This window comes from Harpia harpyja, chromosome 1, assembly GCF_026419915.1.
Source record: "Harpia harpyja isolate bHarHar1 chromosome 1, bHarHar1 primary haplotype, whole genome shotgun sequence".
Classification (NCBI taxonomy): domain Eukaryota; kingdom Metazoa; phylum Chordata; class Aves; order Accipitriformes; family Accipitridae; genus Harpia; species Harpia harpyja.
Window position 1 is genome coordinate 28,425,290 of NC_068940.1, and position 24,464 is coordinate 28,449,753.

At 40.6% G+C, this 24,464-nt stretch overlaps 1 protein-coding gene across 2 annotated transcripts in view; it reads right to left on the reverse strand.

The window, feature by feature from the left end:
* The window catches only part of ADCY2 (adenylate cyclase 2), a 225,566-nt gene that overhangs the window by 192,848 nt on the left and 8,254 nt on the right, over positions 1-24,464 (reverse strand). For both annotated transcript variants that reach the window (XM_052782027.1, XM_052782036.1), the window contains exon 2: positions 12,035-12,232. In XM_052782027.1, coding sequence (XP_052637987.1) covers positions 12,035-12,232 — 198 coding nt within the window. The remainder of the gene's footprint in view (positions 1-12,034; positions 12,233-24,464) is intronic.

Genomic DNA, 24,464 nt, shown 5'->3' on the forward strand with positions numbered 1-24,464 from the left:
GACAGTTTAACAGGGAAATCAAAAGCCACTCACACAAGCAAAGCAAACCCAGGAATCCATTCCCCACTCCCCACCAGCAGGCAGGTGTTCAGCCATCTCCAGGAAAGCCGGGCTCCAGCACGCTAAGGAACAGTGACTTGGGAGACAAATGCCATCGCTCCCAACGTCCCCCCCTTCCTTCTCCTTCCCCAGCTTTATCTGCTGAGCATGACATCCTACGGTCTGGAATATCCCTGGGGTCAGTCGGGGTCAGCTGTCCCGGCTGTGTCCCCTCCCGACTCCTTGTGCCCCCCCAGCCTCCACGCTGGTGGGGTGGGGGGAGAAGCAGAACAGCCCTTGGCTCCGGGCAAGCGCTGCCCAGCAGTAAGGGAAACATCCCTCTGTTACCAACACTGTTCCCAGCACAAATCCAAAACACAGCCCCATACCAGATACTATGAAAAAATTTAACTCTATCCCAGCCAAAACCAGCAGAGTTATCAATCAGGATTTCACTTCCCAGTCTTCATCTGACCAAAGAAACATGATCTTTCTCAATTTTTCTTGTGCACCAACCTGACCTTTTAATGGAATTTAATATACAAATTAACGTCATGCAGACAATGTACTTTCCTTCCCTTGTCAATACCCTGGGTCATCCAGCAGACCTGGCAGTTTATCGACATTGGACCTGACAAAGACCCAAAATTGTATCTGATATTCTTAAATAAGTTTCTAAATGCTGAGTAAATTCAGGTCATTGCAAGAAGAAAACAAAAAGCATCCATGTGTATCTAAGTAAGACTGTAATCTCCTCTATGTGAAAGTCATTTAAAACGCTGTATTATACTTGTTCATAGATGTGTCTAAGTAATATGTACACACTGAGAGGAACTGTCACTAGATAAAATGCAGTCATACTGGGTAATCGGGGCGTGACATGAGAAAAAAGACTCGAATCTCTACCTCATTTAATTGTGATAAGAATTTTTTTTTTAGTTCTTTATGGAAAGTAGATGTTTTCAGGCACATGTACGTTTAACATGATTTATTTAGATGTTCACCTTCTTTATATGAGAGACTGTTTAATCCGTTTTCTTTATCACAGTAAATTATTGGGGAAAAAAATTTGATGATCAAGACTAGCAGTATAATAAAGAAAAACGTATACAGTACTGTCACAGAAGAAGTACAATCCTATTTAGTTAGGATCAATTCTATCCCAAAACAACAAAACAAAACAAAAAATTACAGAACCTGGAAGATAAAGCTATAATCTTTTGCTTGCTTATATTACCAAGAGAAAAAAAATCTTGCCACACAGCTTTTTTTTTTTTTCTTTTTTGGGGGGGGCAGAACTGCAAGGGTGGTCAGGGGAAATATGACAGAACTCCAATTGAGCCCTCAGATCTTTGAACTTGCAACACTATCACTGTCACTAATGACACCTAGAAATTGTTACTTACATAAACTCATCTGTATTGAATGAGGCAAAAAATATTGTAATGAAGACTACAGCTGGCTACAAGACAAAAAAAATACAGGGTGATAGAAAATAACAATGTATTAAATCAAAGAAAGGCTTTCCTCATTAATAAGTGGGAGAGGAGACAACTGTAATGGTAAACATGAGAAGGTGATGCAAACTTAGGAGGAAATGTATGAAAGGAAGAGCTGAAAAGGCAATACAAAGGAATTGTGAAATAACCAAAACAAACAGAAAATAGGCAAAGGGCATTCATACTACAAGTGTGCAAACTGATAAATTACAGAAAGCACCTCAAATTTGGATATTACAACAGGGAAGAAATCTGGAAAGCACCAACGTGGAAAGATACCGTGCAGATTACAAAATGTGGATTATGTTACAATGCCACATGAAGACATAAGACAGGGAGACTGTAGTTACTAAGTCATCACTCCCCCTGCCACCCTGAATACGATTCTTGAATTTGCAAATATCTTTGTTTTGCAAGTGTTACAGAAATCAGAACATCTAAGAAGAGACTCAGGTTTGCCAATTTAAGCAAAGATAATGCCCTGAAAAGCAAGATAGAGAATTTATATACATATATAACTTAGCTAAAATGGTACATACAAGAAGCAAATAAGAAAAATGCAATCTAGAATCCAACATGATTAATATGTAGTCAAATTCTAAACTGTTCTAACTAAATCTGCCAGAACAATATAATCCAAGAACTTAAGGCATTACACAAAATTCACACTACTGGTAAATGTGTTATTTCACAGCAAGTTTATTTTAAGCTATAAAATCAATATGAAGCTTTGTAGTAGTAACAGAAATGTACCTTTTTCCTAACTGGCACAACAGCGCATGCTGCGTTGCATGAAAACATGATTTTTTTTTTTTTTTTAAGCCTTGTGAATGCATGTATGTGGAGGGACAGAGGGTGGGTTTTTTCCCTGATAGACTGAAAAGATTTTTCTCCCGCTGTCACAAGCCTTCTGTTTACAGGTTTCTAGTGCTGTAATAATTCAGCTAGTGAGCTGTTACACAAAGAAAAAAGAAAACAGATGGTGAAAATGTTTCCTACAAGCTGCGTAAGACGACCTCAGTTTACTTTCTTGAGGGTGTTCCCTGTTTCTGTAGCTTTTCTGAAGTTTTAGGCACAACTGTGGTGCTAAATAAATGAATCCTAGGATCTGGATTGTCACAGGATCACTTCTCTTTTAGTCTAGGAAGCAGATAATGCAATTTCCCCCCATGTGCTTGCAGTCTGCAGTATGCTGGCTGCGAAATACCTTTCAGTTTCACTTGCCAGTATACAAACCTACAGTGCTATGCAGGTATTCGGCAACATTGCTTACCTTAAATTGACTAATATTTGTAAGAAAGCAATATGGTCTGCTGGTTATAAATTTGTTGACAAGCAAGGTGCTAAGTTGATAGAGTTTTACAAAAGTAAGAGATAGAAATAGAAATACATTTGATGTAGTCAGGCTCACTCAATATGAGTTGTAGAAGATGTATGTCTGAGTTTTATAGATGCATATGAAAAAATATAATTTGTAAAATCTTTATGAATAAATTTGTATAGGTATCTTAAATGCACAAATATAATTATGTCATAGAATTGTGTTACTGTATGATTTCAAATGTGTTTAAGTATACATTATTCTTAAAAATCTGAACTTAAAATGTAAGTTACATAAACAATTATACATTATAAATTGTAAATTTATTAAGAACTAGAAAACAGATGTGCTTTCACGAGATTATTCGTGTTCATTTAGTGACTTTGTTTTGTTTTATTTTACTATGTGACAAAGTTTTTTGTATACAAAGCACTATATGTTTCTTGTTTATTGGGACACAGTTTTATGTTTATATGGGCTTAATTCAGCAATAGGCTGTCTAGAAAAACAGGAAGGAGAAAAATAATGGACCAAGATAATGGTCAATTCTCAGAAAACATTTCAGTGTTGCTGAGGGACAATCCCAGAAGTATTTCTTTTATGATTTTGCTGCCTCTTTAGGTAACGTATGAGACTGATTTGCACGTTGATAGAAGAGCTGAGAACAGGAAACGCAAGAGGACTTTGGCAGGTTTCAAAAGGAGCAATCTTTCAAAAGGGAACCAGTAACTACTCGGGAGATCCAAATCAGGGAGAAGGACACATCTCCCAGCTTCCTCACTGTGGAAAAGCTAAGCCTCCTGCATCACTGTCACAGGAACTTAAATACCAGTTAGGACTGTGTTTGTCTTTTAAAAGCTTTGCTGCTTCTGCAAAAATAAAAAGTGCTTGAGTGCTGAGAAGAAGCATTGATCAGGCTGTCTTCATCCGAGCACAGTAGTTGTTACTGCTCATCCTCACACTAGGAAGGGGCACAGTTGCCCCAGTCCAGCTGAACTTGCAGGGGGAGAACAGCCAACGTGAAGGAGTGTAACCGAAAGCCCAGGCTCGGCTTCGCTGATCTGGAGGATTTGGGGCAGGGTTATGTTTAGTCCCTGTCCCCCCGCCCCCCCCCAACACAACCCCCCACCCCAAACCAACAAACTGAAATACTGGAGGTTTCATTCAGAGCAACCAAAAAGCCAAGAGAATTGCACACAACCAAAAAGCCCATATATTGCACACACATAACAATGTGCCTAAACCTTCAGAAAAGCCACAGAAACAGGGAACACCCTCAAAAAAGTAAACTGAGGTCTTCTTACACAGCTTGTACGAAAACACTTTCACCATCTGTCTTTTTTCTTTGTGTAACAGCTCACTAGCTGAATTATTACAGCACTAGAAACCTGTAAACAGAAACAGATTTGAGACAAATGGTGAAAAATGACCAAAGGTCACACAATGTATGATGTTACACCCCTTCATCACCTAATTCACAAAAATAAAAACATACAATATCAGATCCAATGGCCATGTAAAGGTACAAGCTTTCCCATGGCAGGCAGGCAAGCAAAGTCAAAGAGCTCAAACCAAGAGACTCATGCAGTGTCATACCAAAACCTTCCCTCCTGGAAGTCGGGTACACTGTCACATTTCTGGGTGGAAAACAATTCCAACAAAAGGTAGAGTCTTGCATGGCTACCCTAAATTATACTTGCTAACAAGAAATTCTGGATAGCTTCTTTAATGGTTCTCTGGTAGCTCCATCATACAAGTAATTGTTAACTAATATGTACTATGAAATTATTAAATGTTTATTTCCTAATGTCAAATCAATTATTAAGCACGTAAGGAGCCTTATGAATGGCTTAAATTATTAATTTCCATTTGTCATCTGGTCCCTTGACTTCAGCAACATCCGAACAATATGATGATGTTTGAAATTAGCATTGCTTAGTTTCAGTACTCTCAGAAACATTAATATTCTTATTGATAAGTCTTATTTCCCATTAGAGAGAAAAATCTTGCCACATGCAGTTTTGCATGTTTATCTGAGACTCACATTTTTATTGTGCTTCGATGGAGTTACCTTAACGCTTCCCTTAGCAAAATTCATTCACATGACTTGCACAGCAAATATCGCACTGCACACAAACTATGCAATAATCTTGATGAAATCTACTATGAGCTCAGCCTTTGTACTTAATTGTACACTCCGAGATGGAAAAATCACTACAGGAAATGGAGTAAATAAAAATAAACTAGCAGGAAAACAAGGGTTTCATAAGGTTGTTCTGATAAAGGTGCAGGACACATCCAGTCTCTTCTACTCTATATTACATTAAACCTCTCTCCTAAGCCTTATAATGAATGCCTGAAGAGATCAGAAATATAGCAAGATTATTATCACCTGATGTTATAATTTTTGAGACTACTGCTCCAGAAGAATGCTGGGAGGATAAAACATTTAAATAGCGAAAAACTGTGAACTTTTTTGTAAGTCAGAAAATCCATCTCTTCAGTTTTTAAATGAACTTCAGGCACAGGTCAAAGTAAATTGTCATTTAAACTAGTTCAGTAGTCCCCAGATGTAAGTAGTGCATAGGAATAAAGAACTAAAAAGATGCTCCTGGACCACTGAAGTCCATGTCTCTGCTATCGAAGACACTGAATGACTCTCAGCTAAGGACAGCATTCCACCGTAAAACGAACTCATTATTTTAATCCTTATTATCCTGAGGATATTAGCCACTCCACAAACCCAGTGCCCTAATGGCTAAGGGATTTATTCCAAATTCCAGTTTAAATTTTATTAATGGCTGGCTGATTTATTTTTTTTTTTAGTGTGTGTATGTGTCAATAATCCTTTATCTTCTGTAGCCTCTCCTCAAATCTGATGTTTGCAACCACGGATTATCTGTAGATGGCAGTCACACCACTCTCAGCGTTCTTCTCTTCTGCTGATCTATACCCAAGTCAAGCTCTTCTCACCTCCTCTCACAAAACTCCCCATTCTCCTGGTGATCTTGCTTGGCACTCTCTGCATTTGTTCCAGTTCCAGTTTAACTGTTTGAATGCAGGTGACCAGAAACATACATAGTCATCCAGGTGAGGTCTCATCCTTAGCTGGATACTTTGCCATCATAACTGAGTCTTTTCTGGATGCATAGCCTAATGACCCAGTGACCAACTAACGCTTCTCCTCTTCATTCTGCTCGTCCCTGCTCATTTTCTACTGATGAACTCTCAGCCTATAGCTGAAATTTCTGTTAGCTCCCAAATGCAGGCACCTCACATTTCCTATTATTAAATTTCATCTAGTTGCTGTTACTGCAGTCCTCAAGGTCATGCTTTTCTTCCCCATAACATTCTGATCTTTTGCTGTATTAGGAATCTTTTAACTAGGTCATCAACAAATTTCATTATAGCAGTGACATTCTGTCACCCTACCACTAGTAAAAAGCACTAATAAAGGCAAACATTCCCCAGAGAGCTCCCTGAGAAATTCAGACAGCCATCTTTCTCCCACCTGATGCTCTCTCAAGTCATACTAGCTGCCATCTCCCCTCGCCTATATGTACAGTTACTTTAATAATGTTCATCTCCTCTAGCAGTGCTTCTAGGCTTCCATTTAGTACTAAAACAGATTTTTTTTTTTATTTTTGTTTTTTTTAAGGAAACTGCTTCCCCTATTTAAAAAAGAAATCAGTTCTCTTTCCACAATGCATTGCCATGACATACCAAAGGTTAACAATGGCACATTAGTTATGCTAACAGGGTGTTTCAGGGCTCCACACACTATTTTACTACATTAATCTACTATATTACCAATTTTAATGACTGGCAGGTCTCTAATAGCTCAGCTTTTTCCTGTCTTCTATACAGATATAGGCATACCAGACTTGATAAACACATTTAAATGTCTTGCTATTAAGCCTGTGACTTCGTATGTCTATAAAAAAAATGAATGTGAAGATAAAAATCATCTGTTCCTCTCCTTCCTCGAATATAACTGCAAATATGGCTTATACTTGCAGACTGTGGGTTTCTTCCTTTTCTATCACACCTACACCTAAAGCACAGTGTCATCTGCTGGGCAGCATCTTCCCCTTTCATACAAGCCTCCTGGTTCTCCTTATGCTTTTTCAGGTGACTATTCACCTACAAGGTACTGAACCATGCTCCTACAAGATTTAGCTCCTTGCTCAGGATACTCACTCCTGACAGTCCGATGAATCTTGAACTTGAAAAAATGTCAAGTCTCCCCCGTGCTCCAGATCCTGAGCTGGCGGTGCAGCTGACAGCAACTCATCCTCGCTTTCCCACGCTGCAGGGACTTCACTGACACCCGCCCTGCTCTCCTTCGCAAGCGTCCAATTCCTTTTTTTGCGCTGCTTGACCACACAACACGTTATTAATCATGTACGGCAGGGCTGACTTTAGATAAGGCAGGTCCCAAGCAAAGGGCAGAAATCGAACCCGATGTAATTCTGTACCAAGAAAACACTTTCATTTCTGCAGACCCATCGGCTCGCCCCACTGCCTAATAGAGGAGCTAACTGCCACAGCTGCAGAAACACTGTGTGGGCCCTCACCCCTCTGCACACAATAGACCGATATCCTCAGGTGCCAAGAGAGTATCAAAAAAATGAGAATTATAAATACTAATACAGAAAATTTTGCCCGCACTTCGTAAACCAGGGCTGCTCCAAGGCCCAAATTGAACAATTCCATACCAACACATTAAACAAAACAAAAAAAGCGCTTTAGATTCAGCTCAAAAAGTAGCATTTAGGCTAAAATAGCCAAACATATATTCTAAACACATCACTCTGTGGATAATTCTTTTTCAGGAACCAGAAGCGTCAAATCCTGCTTGAAGTAATTTCTGTGCTGTAACTGAATATAGACAAGGAGGAACACATCTGGTGCCTGGGCTGTGCAAACGTATTTATAATTAAGTAGAATTGAATACCAAAATCCAGCAATGATAGAATTCATTAGACTAGTATAATGCTGTATAATTACTCTCTTTTTTTATATTATCCACTGTATGCTTTAAGAGCTCTTTTTACCCACCGATATCAACGTGCTATGACATATTTACATACACCCTGTACAAAAGGCTGAGGAAGTATTAGACACGTCAGAGGATGACATGGAAAGGCGACTGTTGTACAATAACTGCACTGTCAGTGAAACAAGAGGCAACCAATTTAAATTCATTCCCTGGCAGGTAGCTCTAGAGAGAGGTACTGGATTTACGTTTTGTAAGGAAAGGTGCTCCTTCCTACAGTAGGGAAAAGTCCTAACGTGACAAAACCAACACATCGCCTTCTTCCACCCGCCCTGCTTCCTCAGCCTGCCCGCCTCGTATCGCCGGCCCTCCACCAAACACACCGTCCACCCACCTCCACGCATCGCCCTTGGGTCTGTCCTCGCTGACAGCACCTCCACGCGTTACCGCTCACACCTCGGGTTTGGGAAGAACCGCCAGCCCGCGACGGCTCTCTCCGAGCCTCCGCGCCACTCCCTTTGCTCTCCGTCTTTCCTGCCGACCCCAGCCCGCTGTCCCACAACTCCTCCCAGGGAGCGCGGGCTCCCTCCCGGGCTGGAGCCCGGCCAGCGCAGGTCCCACCACCGCGCCCCAGCGAAACCGGGGGCTCCTCCGCCACGTCTGGCACCAACAGAAACCCGGGCTGGCGCCAACCAGAGAGGGCTGCCACGCTTCTTTCAGGAGGTTTGTCAGGTACCAAAGACATCTGCCGTCGCTCTCCTCGGTTGTTTCATGTCGAGACACCCACCGCCTCACCGAGGCACCCTCCGTCCCCCTCTCAGTGCTCTTGCTGCTCTTCGTCGTCCGCACCGAGGAGTAAGGGAGCTGGGGCTAACTTAAGAGGTAAGGTAGTCGGTACGCTCGACAGCGCAAACAGCCCGGCTCCTCTCATAGGTGGGTTTGCGACCATGCCCACGCAGCCAAGTGACAAGTAATGCCTTCGGATCAGGCTCAGCGGGCAATTACGGAGCCTCGCAGACCGGCCCAAGGGACGGAGTAACCGTCTACAGCTGCCTTGCCTTCGCCCTCAAACAGCGGCCAGACGCCTGCCTGATGATAGCTTTCTCTCCAAAGCTGGAGCTGCAGTCCAACGAGAGGCAAGGACATGCAGGCAGATAAAAGCAGTCCGCAGGGACGGCAAAAAGAGCTGAAACCAATTACGATTTGCACTTATTTCACATCAGCCCACAGGGTTCTCACACACACACACACACAAAAAAAAAAAAAACAAAAAAAAACCACCAACACACAACAGCCCTGACCAGCCACTTCATTTCCAGCCCTCTACTCTTTGTGAAAGTTACTTGAGCTACGGGCCTGCAGGCTCAGGAGGACCTGCTCTGCATTAAATATATATTGAGTCCATAACCAAAATAGTCTCTCCGAGGTGGTATTTTTATCGTAAACAGAAGCAGCAAAGTTCACACCTACAGCTCCTTCAGACAACAGAGAAAAACTGCATTTAGCAGTTGCAAACAGCCAAAAGGAACATTAAAGTCATTAAGCCAAAATTTAAAGGACGCGGGACTCCCTTTTAAAGGGAGAAGGCTCATGCGCAAATTAGAGAACAAGTTCTTTCTATAAACTATTGTATGCAGAAGATTTATCCTTCAGTTGTTACTAGTACAATTAAGAAATGCCATCTTCTTAACAAGCTTAGGATTCAGGATACGTGAAAGATGATGAAAAGAGTTATTTTTAAACTCTGCTGGACCAGAACAGAAGTTAGGCTGTAATTTGAAGAAAAATAAAATAAAGCATTTGTTTAGTAAATAAGTGTGCATGAACTGGCTCTTTTTTAAATTTTCATAATTTTCTAATTTGATCTGTTGACAAAGACGTATTTGAAACAGAACTAATTTAAATTTTACATCATGTTTCTTTTCTTTCATAAAAAGCATAAAGGAACAACAAAACCACCCCAATAAGCCAAGCAAAATGGCTTTAAAATTCACCAAATGTAAAACTTCAACAAAGAAACTGTCAGTGATCACCGAGGAAAGATTGTTCAGATTTGCTTTCATGTATAATTATAGGAGAGAACATCGATTATTGACCTATGTATTCTTGATGCAGAGCAATCAAAACACGAGCATCAGAGGAATACCCAGCAGTATTTTAACCGCTCACGGCTATTTTACAAGCATTCAAAAACATCAAACCTGCAATTAGTCTATTGTTTAAGTGTCAAATTCCCAGAAAGATTCCCGTATTTCTGCAGTTTACTCTTAACTGACACTAGGCTAAAGTATACCTACAAAAGTGATCAACAAAACAGCGCTGCTATTCAAAGGCGGGGGGGGGATGGTTTTGGGGAAGCGAAGGGTGCCACTGCAGGGAGCCACCCGACCTCCAACTCCGGCATGGTGGGGTTAAGCCACATATCCGCAGCCAGCTCCAGGCTTTCTGGAAAAGCCCTGCCCGCTCCAGGCCGGATCCAGCACAGCACTAGGCACGGCAGCCACCCGTGCTGGCAGAGCCACCACGGCAGCTCCCTCCCTGATGTCCTCTTCTCCAAGCAAGACTTGCACACAAAGCGAGGAGCGGACTGAAACGTCAGAGGACTTGTGTCCTGGCAAGGGAAGACCGTGCCCTTCCCCGGAGCTCCGCAGCCCCTCCTGCCTTGCACAGCCCGCCACGACCCTCCAACACTGCGGGAACCGCTACGTCTTTCCTAAGAGGAAAGCGGGGCAGGACAAGCCATCTTCACATGCTAAATAGAACCCCTGGACCGAGGCGTCAGCATCCCTCGTAGATCTCTTTTGTGCCACATGCTTCTGAAAATCATTATCGTTATCTTTCAAAGGACAAAATTAAACTCAGTAGAACTTGCAGCGGACAAATAATACGGCTAATTAAATATTTGCATCTAGGCTTGAAAGCCTGAAATATTCTAGCGTGCCATCCCACAACTGGCAATGAAAATAAATAAATCAAAAAAGTAAGGCCATGTCAGTTATCTAGACTTGATATCACAAAGATACAGGGACTCCCATGGTGAAATCTGTATCTAGAGAAAAATAGTACACATTCTGATTTGCCTTCTATTACATGCTAGAGTGGCCTGGTTTGGTCATTTCAAACACTTAAGGAAAAAAAAAAAAAACAACACAACCAAAAAAACACACCAGGAAGGCAGTTTCATAAGACAATTAATCCCTGAACCTTCCAAGAAAACAAAAATAGAAGTCACCCACAAAGGTAAGGGCTCCAAAACTAATATTACCAACATATACCAGTAATTTAAATCATTGAATTAAAGATTTTAAAGGAACTACTTGCATACTTAAAGTTCAGTATTTGCATAAGTCACTGCAAGATCTGAATAACAAGTCAGAGAATTTGTTTCAAGTCTATCTTGAAGATCTATCTTGAAGGCACCCTGGATACAGTACTACCATTTAAAGGTTATAGCAAACTCATGGATTCAGCATGAAATTTACAGAAGACATATTTATGTATTTAAAAGCTTTTTTCATCCTTTGAAGAGTTTTACAATTATTGTATCAGGAGTATCCCCATGTAGAGAGGCTTGGGAAAAGGAAAAGGATACAGCAGAACATAGAAGAATCGGTCAGGCACAGTGTTGGCTATTGCACATCATTTATTGATATTTCAGAAGTGCTGCTATTAAGATGCAATTTAAAAAATGTGAAGGGTACTTCCCTGCTTCCCCACTCATTCATTTCCCTAGAAATATAAGGGAACTCGCCATCCTTTTTTCTCATGCGTTACTAGAGAGCATCTTGAAGACCACAGAAAGCCTACACTCAGAGCTCAAACATTTTAAGCTGAAGAAGCTTAAATCAGTGGTCTTGAACAAAACTAGCATTTCTGCCATGTTAATTGGTCACTAGAATCAAATATTCACTCTACAAAGAAGTTGGTGACTGGAATCAAATGTTCATTATGCAAAGCACCTTAAAAATATAAAAGCAAAATCCTTCAAATATTTCCATATCCTAAGTATGCACGTCCCTTTGGTATTTATAAAATAGATGCAGGGAGTCTCAGCACGCAAACACTTAGTCACAAAAACATTTTATGAGATGTCCCACAAAAATGAATGTGAATGCTTTTGCATAGAATGGTTCTTGGAAATGTACCCAGTGGAAGTAAAATTAATGACAGTCTTACCTGGTCCCAGGGACAGATGATTCCTCCAAAACACATGAAGAGATATCCCATGGCAACAAGACATACCCAGACCACCAGAGAAAATACACGAAGCAGCTTCTTAAATACAGGTTCTACGCAGACAAGGATAAATATAGCAAAAAAAATTGCTAGGGCCGTTGGAACAGTTATTACAAATGCCACGTGGTCTTCAATTTCCTGGAAACAGAGGAAAATGAAAAGGAAGTTAAAAATGAATGTACCTAAAGGTCAGACAGCAATAACATACTCTAAACTGATTGCACAGGGAGATCCCAGAAAGGCATGACTGAGTATCAAAAGTGAGTTGAATCAAAATAGGATTTCTTTCACTGTAAGAAGCTGTTATGTGGAGTATTAACTTCATAAACAACTATTAACCACACTACTGCATGGTACTTCTTTAACTAAATTGAGAAATATATTCGTTGAAGCAGATTGAGAAAACTGTAAATCACACAGCAGTAATGCACCAGGCCCATAGGACTGAGCAAATTAAAAGGCAAACCCTATCTGCCTTTCTGCTCCAGAATTCAAGAGAATTCTGTTATTAGTGTGGTTTGCAGGTGAAATTCAAGCATCCCTATTGAAGACTGCAGCTGTCAAAAGGCCTTCCAAATCAACCATGCGTCCATCACTCTATAAAAGCTTTTTTTTGACAGTGATATTTGCCAGCTACTATACATTTGCTTCTGTTTAAAGTATTTATCCGGAAGGACAGGCTCTAGATTACGTATATACTTTTTCTCCTAGCAACTGCTTACTGCAAAATGTGCAAACACCACCCAGAGCAAGGACTAGAATATAACGTGAAGTGAGATTCAGAATAAACAATATTTAAATTTATTTAAAGAACTTACATAGAAGTTGTTACTACACTAGTATGTTTAAATCACCTAGTGATGGATGCATTAAAAAAGAATGAATATTTGATGTTATATTCCTCTATGTGTTCAAAAGTATCTCTGGTTGAAGTACAACAGCACTGTATCAAAGTCTGGTCATAGGATCTTTACTCATTCCCCCAGCTGTTACGAATTCTAACAGCCTCATTTGTAGCAACAAGGTCTGCAAAAGCAGGCCCCAAATGCTACTGCTGCAACAGCATAAAATCCTCCACTAACCACACACTTCATGCAGAAAAGCCTTGTATTCATTTTTCATGCTGGTAAAATCTTGGGAACAATCTGAAAGTACCTATTTGATGATTTGTACGATATCCAAGCACAAAGAAGTAACATTTCTTTTTCCTTTGTTTTATAGTTGCTTCCTTAGTACCCTGATAAATCTTGTTTATTGATGGGTTTTCAACTTAAATACTTAACATTTTACTTAAAAGCTTTTTGATGTGATTTTTTTTTCTTTCTTATAAGACTTGCTACAGTTAGAGCAAAACTAAAAATTTACAAGTAAATTTGTAAATTTACAAATGCTGTCACCATTTTGGGGGTTTGGAGTTTTTTTTCCCCAGATCTAGTAAGTTTTACAACCACACATCTATGGAGACACTTGCTGTAAGGTTCCTTCCCCCTCCTCCCTTCAGACTTCATTTTCCTTGCGGCCTTGACTGCACATGTACTGCACGTTGCAACACCCACCTGCTGCATCAGGCATTGAAGCAATTACTATTGCAGCACTGATGATCAGAATAGAAGCAGAGTCAAGAAACTGTAAGTGATGGTGCTAACTTTGAAATGCAAACACTAATCTTCCAAATATTAAATACACACACTAAGGCTTTCGAACACTGGGGTAGTTGTACTGTAAACAATTTATGGGCTTAAAGTTAGGCATAGAGGTAAGTGTCCGCATGAGTACAGAGCTGTTATGAAGTAAGATACATGCAATCTTGCACAGTCAGAGACAAAACATAAAACCTAACCAGTAGTAGTAAGAGCTACTGATTCATGTCTCTGAATTTTGTGATTTTTGATCACTCCCATCGCTGAAATTTGTTTCAGTGAATTGATTTAGTAATGTCACAATGAATGCCAGCCCAGATAACACCAAAAGCATTTAACTTCCACCTTTGACTTGCGCAATTCCAGGTAGGATTGCAAAGCTCTTGTTCCAAGGTCAGAGGAACTAGTCCCTTCAGCAGCGACAGGACAACAGTAAGTTCCTTGCACCATCTGTCACACAGTCAGGGTCGCAGCGCTGAAGGAACCCACCCGCAAGCTGCTGGAGGAAGCCGAGACTCAGGAAAACCACAGATTTAAATGACGGCAAATGGCTATTTCAGTGCTAACAGTCATGCTACAACTATACTAGCAAGAACATCCACATGCACTTCAACAGCAGGCTTCTCCATTTCAGTCAAAAAAATAAAAGTATTGTGCTTTCTAGGACAATCTTGCTTCAAAACAAACGAACAATATTTAGATTTCAGTTTAGAGCATATATAGTCACATCACTACATAATTCTATATGTATTCTAGCATTAGATCAATCCATCACAACGTTTGTTCGAGATTAACAGCTCACCAGCCAATTTCCTTTTTTTAAGCATACACCGATCTCAACACTTAGCTAAGCCATTTTGATCACTAAATCTAAAATTTTATTTCTGCTGTCTCCCTTTCTCTGGTTGGCTATTGCACAATTTTGCATTTTGTTTTGTGTCCTGGTTTCAGCTGGGATAGAGTTAACTGTCTTCCTAGTAGCTGGTACAGTGCTATGTTTTGAGTTCAGTATGCGAAGAATGTTGATAACACTGATGTCTTCAGTTGTTGCTCAGTAGTGTTTAGACTAATGTCAAGGATTTTTCAGCTTCTCATGCCCAGCCAGCGAGAAAGCTGGAGGGGCACAAGAAGTTGGCACAGGACACAGCCAGGGCACCTGACCCAAACTGGCCAACAGGGTATTCCATACCATGTGACGTCCCATCCAGTATAGGAACGGGGAAGTGGGGGCAGGGATTCGCCGCTCAGGGGACTGGCTGGGTGTCGGTTGGCGGGTGGTGAGCAATTGCACTGCGCATCATTTGTACATTCCAATCCTTTCATTATTGCTGTTGTCATTTTATGAGTGTTATCATTATCATTATTAGCTTCTTCTTTTCTGTTCTATTAAACCGTTCTTATCTCAACCCACGGGTTTTGCTTCTTTTCCCGATTTTCTCCCCCATCCCACTGGGGGGGGGGGGGGGGAGTGAGTGAGTGGCTGCGTGGTGTTTAGTTGCTGGCTGGGGTTAAACCACAACATTTTGGTGTACAGATGCAGGAAAAAAAAAAAAGAAGACCACGTGTCAGCTCTTCATCACAGGTAACTGAATGCAACCTCACCACCGCTCCGAGCCGATCACAAAACAACCTGCTTCCCATGTCGCAAGCTGCAGGCATCGCACCGTACGCTGTGCGAATCCTGAGGTCAAACTGAAATTTAAAGACAGAATAGTATACACATTAAGCAACTAAAAAATACGTGAGAAAACAATTGTTATCACCATTTGAATCCTTTCCAGAAAGCCTTAATGTGTACAGGTGGATTTTTCACAATCCTGCCTGTAAAATACGCGTTACTGTCAGGTCAACAAAAGCAGGCTGTGTGAGGCAGGGGTTTATTTTGGAAACTGCTTTTAACAATATTTTCCTATTACTTCAGAGAAACTAAATGTTTATGAAATTGTAACTTCCAGAGCAGGACATGTAAAACTTGTAGCTTCCTGATCAATATTTGCAATCATCCGTGTGTTTAGCAGGTTAAAAGGTGATGTTGGATGCAAAGACAAATCCTGAAGGCTAACTGTTTTCTTTCCCTAACCATTTCCCAAGGAGGTGGGAAAAAAAAAACAAAACCACCTTCCTTCTTTTTTTGTTGCTAGTCTCAGCAATTAAAAGACACCAGAGGTAATGGAATTAAGATACCAGCATGACACTTTTGAACATAATGGCTAAGCCTGCAATATATGGATCTTGCCTGACAGCTCTATCTTCCCAAGTGTTTTCTATCTTGCTGTCTTTTAATTACTGAAGAAATTAAAAGGTCTACTGTTAGAAATTTTTCCAACTCCCACAAATTCTTCACAAGTGTGTGATAATCTTACCCCTAAAATCTGAAGAATCACTTTCACTCTTCTTTCCAAAGCCCACAACCTTCTCTCATTCTACATCCTGTTCTTTCCTTTTCCAGATAATGCCATGCCCTCAGTTCAATTTTAAACAGCAAAGCTGCTGTAGAGCACTTCACTGTTTTATATAAAACCATACAACTTGACAAAGTACTCTATAAAAATGAACAAACAAGCATTTAAAATACCAGTTTTAGCCTAAAATCTTTTACCATGGTCCTCATTCTTTTGGTACTTTTTCCTTTATTCTTTTAGTCTACTGGAATTTGACAGCAGTCTCTATACAGAGGACTCCTGCTGGGATCTGAAATACCACATGCTTTGAATTAACTCGAACCGTTTACTGTATTAAATTCCTACTAAAATCACCTTTTGCTGAGATCAGTGAAACACTTTCTAAATGTAAATACAGGAACAAGTGAGAACTTCTTCAGACATTGAAACTATGTATTTTCAAAAATGTTGAGTGTTAAAAAAGTTACAGGGTTCAAGGATTACTAACTTATTGACCTCTCTATCAAAACAGGATGACATCTTCCTTTAACCAGACTGACTGAAAGAATCTATAGCAAAAATTGCTCATTTTTCCTGTAAAGCCTTTTCCAGGACTTGAGAGAATTAGAACGATTTTCAGAAGACATATCATCTCCCTTCCCTCGTAAAAGTGGACAGCTTTTCAATTCTCTAACACCTCAAGGAATAGTTCTCTACAAAGCCAAAAACCTGCAAAATTCTTTTGGCTACTTGTGAGTCTTATCCCATGGTTTTATATTTTAGTGAATTTGCTTACAGCTGACTGCACTGCGTGCCATCTACTAGACAGCTGGAAAAATCTCTATTTTATTAGGGGGTGCCGCATCCTGCTCCTGGCCAAGTAGCTGTACAGCTTCATCTAGGACTTCAGCATTTAGGACAACTGAAAAGTTTTGGCCCGCCATCTCAGATTTCTTTTCCATCAATTCCATCGTTATTAGTCCATCTTCACTTTAGAAATGGCACAGTGTCTTTAAGGCCAGATGCTGTTTCCAAGGCCACATTGTATTTTCTGGATCCGCAACTTAGAAAAACTCCTCTGCCTTTTGTGCCCACCATTTATCTTTCATAACGCAAAGCTTTGCTTGTTTTTCTTGATTAGCTTCCTGGTTAGAAGCTGTCTCGTGTCTTTTTTTTTTTAAGCTTTTATTAAGCTTTTTGCAACATGTTCAAGGACACTAGCAGAAAATTAATTGAACTGTACTTTTTAATCAAACTGTCCTGAAGTTTGTGTCAATGAAGCTTTTGATTTTCACTAAGGCCCTATGTAATTGCACACCTGAGATTTTTTCCCTCTGATGCAGCAGCGTTCCCTGTTTGGCTTGGTAGATCAATGGTAACAGCATCAGGCTCAAATCCAGTTGTTTCATGATGTCTGTTGTCCTGAGAAATTCAGTTCTCTCTATTAATGAGTCTGATGTGCAGTCTACACTTGCTGTTAGCACATGGTGATATTTGACTCCTCGCTAGTCCGCAATCAGTCCAGCAATTTGGCCATCGCATGTATGAGGCAATTCTGCCCAGCATCACAACTGCCAAGCTGCTGGGTGATGTCATATATAACCAGCAAGAGCAGTTCTGCATTCATGGCCAGATTCTAGATCATTTTGTGTTTGTTAGTCTGTTGTGTCACTATTAAAGCAGTAAGACTTCAGTCAAATCCTTCAGGTGGCATTCTGGTCACCTGCAGCCTCTCCTCAAACTTGAAAGTCATGAACAACGTACGCTGTAAAATCCCACCGTATAAGAAGGTGGCATTTTGCAACAGTGCAGTAATTCTAGTGAAATCAACAGGAACTCTTCTTTGACTTCACAGGGTCTGTCCCAGTTAGCACATAGGACTAATAGTGATAATACAATGACCAACCATGTAGGTATTCTGAACACCCTTCTCACCACCTATGTACTTGACTACAGTGCCAAGCCAGTGGATTCTTTTTAGCGAGTCCAACTACATATAGATGTTGTTCATCTTCTCACTTACTCAGTAGAAAACAACTGCATCCATACTTTTCCAAGTTTGCCTGATAACTATGAGTGAACCTCACCTGCCTCAGTGTTGTAGCAATGATTATCAGGAACACAAAGTCTGACATACCAGAGATCAGGCTTCTGCGCTTAATGCAAAAACATCAGACCACACAGAGGGTTTGGAAAGGCTCCTTGGAGGTGCTGAGGAAGAGTCAAAAGCCATGGCTGCTGTGCAAACAACAGTAACATAAGGAAGGTTAAAAGAAAAGTTCTGGAGGCAAAATATTGGTTGCTAGTGAAGAAGCAGAGAACTATGGTAGCATTCCCAGAAATGCTCCCAAAACAAGACAGGTTGGCAAGCAGAAGTTCAATAAGCAGCTAAGAAAATATGTTAGAAAATCAATTCAAAGAAACAAGGAAATTTTGGGAATAGGGAGGGAGCCTCTAGAAGGTAGCTGAGCTTAATCTAAACCAGAAAAGAATGAGTTTGCTGGCACTTCAAAGGTAGAAATACAGTATGTGGTTTAAGAGAAGCAGTAATATCATGGAGACCTGTAATTCTCAACTAAAGGAAAAAACAGAAGTTGATTAAACTCAAGCAAGAAGGAAATGGCAAAGAAAAGCCACAACAGACAGACTCTCTTTTGAAAAAATTTGCAGAGAAATAAAGCACCCACATGAAAGTATACACTCTTCTACATAAACACTAAAAGCCTAAGAAGCTAGATGGAAGAATTAAAATGCCTGTTGTTAAAACAACATTGTTTACACAATAGTCTTCCAGAAAACTTGGTGGAAAAAAGACCAGCAGCAGAATAGTGAAAAAGCAGAAAAGACTGAAAGCCACACACTTCAGCAGGGATTGAAGAATGGCTTGTATTAACAATCTAGGAGAATCAACAAATAGCGTAAAGTTCCTATCAACCAAAAAACTAGACTGAACAGCAAAGACTTATCAAAATAAATGACCTAGAGGACTGGTCATCCAACCAGGACGGAAACTATTTGAGGTTCTATGAAATGCAGAGGTAAGAAAGGCTGTAAAAGAAGAAAACACAGCAGGTCAAGGGACACTTCAGTGACTCCCAGCTAGACTGGTTAAGGGTCACAACAGCAGCTGGAAGCTGAGACCACTGTCACGTCTCACACACAGCTGAAAAACAAAACAAACAAGCAAACAAACAAAAGACCACCCATACAAAGGAAGAGAAAACACTCAATCTGATCTCAAGAAGTGGAAAGAATCTGGTCCATAAAATGTTGTTATTGAGGAGCTGCTTTATAACAATGACAAAGCTTGTTAAGAAAGCAAATGAAAAACAAAATCCAAATACTCAAATTGAAAGGGGGAGCTAGGAGCTTACAGATTAAAATCTTTGTAGGTGGCCTGAAGACACTATAAAACTCACAGGCACAGGCCAAAAGCTAATCAATTACCAAAATAGACTTGAGAAAGACCAAAACACAACTAGAATGCCTGAACAGCCAAGCAGTGAAGCTTCTAAAACCCATCTTTCAAAAAGAAAAAAAAAAAAAAACTGGTAAATAAAAGGGATCATAACATTTATCAGGATTAATATAAAGACTCAGTAATGCAGGCCAGGAAAAGAGCTTGAGAAATCATTTTTAAGAGTATAAAAACAAGCAGTATATTCTTTTTGAAACTTAAGCAGGAGTTAGCAGCCTGCTAAAGGACTTCTAAGCAAACAGATGATGGAGGTATTGAACAGTTAGAGAAGAGCAGACTGTAGCAGAAAGGTTTGGGGGTTGCTTTTTTTATTTATCTGTGTTCAGTGTGGCGTAATTCTTATTCCAGAATAATTATACAGAGGGAACACATCAGAAGATCTGTCTCAAATTGAACTATCACTATAAGGCATTACAGACAAAAGCGAGAACATGAAATGTAAAAAGAATCACCACAAGCAGATAGGGTTCACCAGAAAGGGCCAACAGGACTCAAAGGAAGAAGAGCTAAAACTGTAGTAATGTGTAACCTTCACCCAAAAGTGCTTCCGTATCCAAAGACAGGAATGTGATGTGACACCAGTCTCTCCTGGGATCCCTCTCAAAGACTAAGAGAAATACCAGTAGGTCTGGTATCTATCCTGGGAAAAATTGTTAAAAACAAAGGTCCCAGAGTGCCCAAAAAAGTCCTCAGGAATCCTAGGGTGTATGTTGTTCAGCATATCCATAAACAATTCAGGAAAAGGTGCGAATAGCAATCTGAAAAAGATGAGGGCCAGCTATGAAGAATTACAGAAGGATCTCATAACAGTCACTACTGAGCAAGAAAATGGCAGGTGGATTTCAGTGGAGATGTATGTCAAGTGTCGCAGCTCACAAAATAATCCTAATTCTATACAGATGACAACAGGCTCTTGGTTGACCAGTAACACTGAGAAATGGAGGTATTCAGTGTTTATCATAGGTAGACCCATGAAAACATCACTTTGGTGCTCACTCAAAAAACAACCCAAAATGCAGAACATATGAAAAGAGTAAATAAGAGAGAACATCACGATGCTACCTCAATGCATGATGAACACCGTAAACAATTCTGGTCCTACCACCACCACCACTTCCAAATGAATACCAAAGAACTAGAAAAGATAGGTTTCCAAGGATGGTCAAAGCTGCAACACAGTGGCTAGATACTGATGGAGTAACGTTTGTTTTTAAGGTGTCTCTTCCCTGCACGGAGTGAGCACAACTGTGCTTTGATACAGCTCTTTTGATTTGTAAAGGTAGTGTCCATCTCAGACCAACAGGTAACAACCACCTCCCCTTGAGCTGCCTGCATGCAGATGTGTAGCCAGGGAACCCCCTGAGCCTGTGACCATTCCTACTGTATCATATGCCATGGGATAGAGGACAGACGCCTATCCCTGCCAAAAACATAATTAGCAGAATCAGGATGTGTATGCTTGATATTTTATATGCATAAATATGCCCTGTGAAAACCCCATGCACCTAACCAGAATGGGGAGCAGCTTTTCCTATTTCTTTATACATCCTCATTTGCCGTATCAGCAGTTTTCTCTCTCTTGATTTATTTTCCAGCGATTAGTATCCTCTCATCTTGTTAACCACATGTCATATAAAATCCACCAGTGCATACAACCATTTATTTAATAAGCTGGGGTTCAGAGGGCCCACAGGGGTCAGGGATGGGACTGTCATGCCTTTTGGTCATCCAGCACCATCTCAATCTTCTCTCAGGCTGGCAATTATCAAAAGTAGCTCTACTTTAAGACATTTAACAGCCTGTGAAAAACAAGATGGTCCAACCCAGTTACTAGTGGCTACAACACTCAGCTGGTGCACTTGTCCTACCCGAAGACACTAGCTGGCAGCCACAGAAGATAAACCATGTCCCAGAGAGCAACCACAGTTAATTACATTCTGCTCCTTGAAGCATTCCCTTCAGAAGAGGGCTGAGACAGTATGCAGCAAAGCGAGAAGAATTTTGTACTTTGATGAAACTAATTATTTCAGGCTCCAGAGCTAATTAGCACCTACTCGTATCATTTAGATTATTTTTAATGCAAATGTAGTGACCAACATATCCTTCCTGCATGCTTTATTCTACATGTATTGCTTCTGAATTCCTCTCCAAAAATGTGGCTTAAAACTTAGTTTAGCTTGTTTTTCAGATGTTCTCAAAATCCTTCCTCCTCGTACTATCAAAATAATCTTGAAGAAACTCTCCAATAAATACAACTACTATTTATGCAACATCCCAAAATGTGGATACATGAAGATAAATTGAGTAAAACACTTATGAAAAATGTATGCCTTGCAGTTAAATATATTCAAAATATGTCATTGTTGAAAGAGCTCCATTAGTTAAACATCATGGATATTACATTACTTCACAGGACTCAGAGACATGTTTTTCAGATTAACTGCATGGCAACATGTATTTAAAAGTGAAATTATGGCCTTACTTGTACCCATATAGACCTGTGGAAATCAGAAAAACTGAAGTACTCGTTCGATTCTTTGAGCTATTTAATACTGACAGTTACATATTTTGGCTGTCCCTTTTAAACCAAAGCTAAAAGGTGGCCTTCCCTCACCACTTTACTCCTGACATCATAACTTGAGAATCTGGCTGTAATCAAGAAAAAACGTCAAGACAGAACTTGCTTAAAAGTAAGGATCACAAAATCTGAACCAGGGAGCACATGAATTTCAGCACATGAGGAAACAATGTTCATTTTAAAGGTGTGTTTAATGAAGAAAAAGATAAGCTTCTTTCTCTAAAGGGTCTTTTAAAAATACATTTTGCAAGAATATTCCACAGATTCAACATATTGGCATAATAAGGTAACATGAAAAATAGTTTTAATATTGAAAAGTCACTACTGTCATGGTGTAATTACTTTTCAAGTTTTTCCTAAGGTTTTGCAATTACTTACTAAACACAGTTATTATTACTGCAGAAAATGTTCTTAAAGTTTACTCCCCTAAGGACACTTTCCACACTTTCATATGTCTCTCAGTTCAACTACTTCAAACCAAAGAGATCTCTTATTTTGTTTTTGACTCCTGGATCAGGCCCACGTTCTGCAATGGGTATTACTGCTATAATGATAACATTTCAAATAAAGGTCATCAACATGCCAACTTACATTTGAAATATAACTATGCCAAATAACAGCTCTATAAAGGAGCAAAACTTCAGACACATTCATAGGAAACAGAGCAAAAGAGATCCTGCAAATCCAGGCATTTCTATTTAGTGTTAGATAAGGGCTTATTTAACCAGTACTGTTACCCCATTTCATTAAGGCACAAGTAAGAAAATACTAAAAATTGAAGACACCAAAAACAACCTGGTAAATTGTCTCAGGGTCAAACAGACATCACGTCACTTGGAGAAGTGTCTAAAATCCTACCACCTACCAGTCGGGTTTGGAAATTGCCAGGACTCACTGGGGCAGAAAACAAGCCCAAGTGAGAGACTAGAGCCCCTTTCTGGCACAAGCTCCAGGGTGCCACTGGGGATTACAGGACCAGCTGCTGGTCTGGACAACCTACCACCTCCTGGGTCTTGACCAGAGTAGACTCTGCTCAGACCACCATGCCAGCAGAAAGGACCACCACAATGGCTGCATCAAAGAAAGGAAATCCATCCACCTGCCAGGGTATATAAAGCAAGAGGAACGACTTATGAGGAGCACCTGAGGGACCTGGGGTTGTTTAACCTGGAGAAAAGGAGGCTGAGGGGAGACCTTATCACTCTGCAACCACCAGAAAGGAGGTTGTAGTGAGGTGGGGGTCAGTCTCTTCTCCCAAGTAAGAAGCAATAGGACAAGAGGAAACAGCCTCAAGTTGCACCAGAGGAGGTTTAGGTTGGATATTAGGAAAAATTCCTTCACCAGAAGGGTTGTCAAGCACTGGAACAGGCTCTGCTTAGGGAAGTGGTTGAGTCACCATCCATGGAGGGATTTAAAAGACATGTAGATGTGGCATTTAGGGACATGGTTTAGTGGTGGACTTGACAGCGTTAGGTTAATGGTTGGACTTGATGATCTTAAAGGTCTTTTCCAACCTAAATGATTCCATGATTCTGTAAGAGCGGGAGCACTAGCAAGCAGATGCTGAGCCAAGTTCAAAGAGCATCTGTTTTTCTAACACACCTCTCAAAGAAATAAGGTGTCCGAGTCTTCAACCTGAATTCAGTCTTGCTGGAAGAGGAGCTGGGGGAATCTAGTCTTCCCAGGATTTTCCTGCAGGGCTGACCAAAGTACTAGCAAATTGGAGACACAGATGGGGAAATTTTACCCAGAATGGAAGGACAGCAATTCCACTTATCCAGTTAGTGAGCAGGTCCACTGTGCATGCCATAGCATTTAGGGTCTGTAAGAGGTCCCACAGCACACAGTTCAGCTACCTGAGGAGGCGGGTGGAAAAAGCAAGTTCAAACTACTTTTGCAAACCCCAGTGAGTGGCTCTGAAAAGCCATCAGTCCACATGGGATCTCATGGGACTATCCAATGATCAAACACCAGACTGGTTGCACCTGAAGCTGTAAGGGAAACACATGTGGGCCAGACGACACCTTACCCCAGCTGCCCTCTGGAGCACTCTCTGAGCACGCAACCGAAAGCCATTGCTCCTGCACTCTGGAGCACATCTTCCAGGTTAGAAAAAATTCAAAACCAGAACCATGGGTGCTGGAAGAAGTGGATGCTCAGACAACAGACCCGAGGGCAAGGCTGAGAGGCCAGTGGTGATGGGTGCTGCTTCCTCTGCTTCTCCCAGACACAAGCCTGGAACAGGTTCTCACCAGGAACAGCAAGGGACTTTTGTATCATGTAGGCACTACTA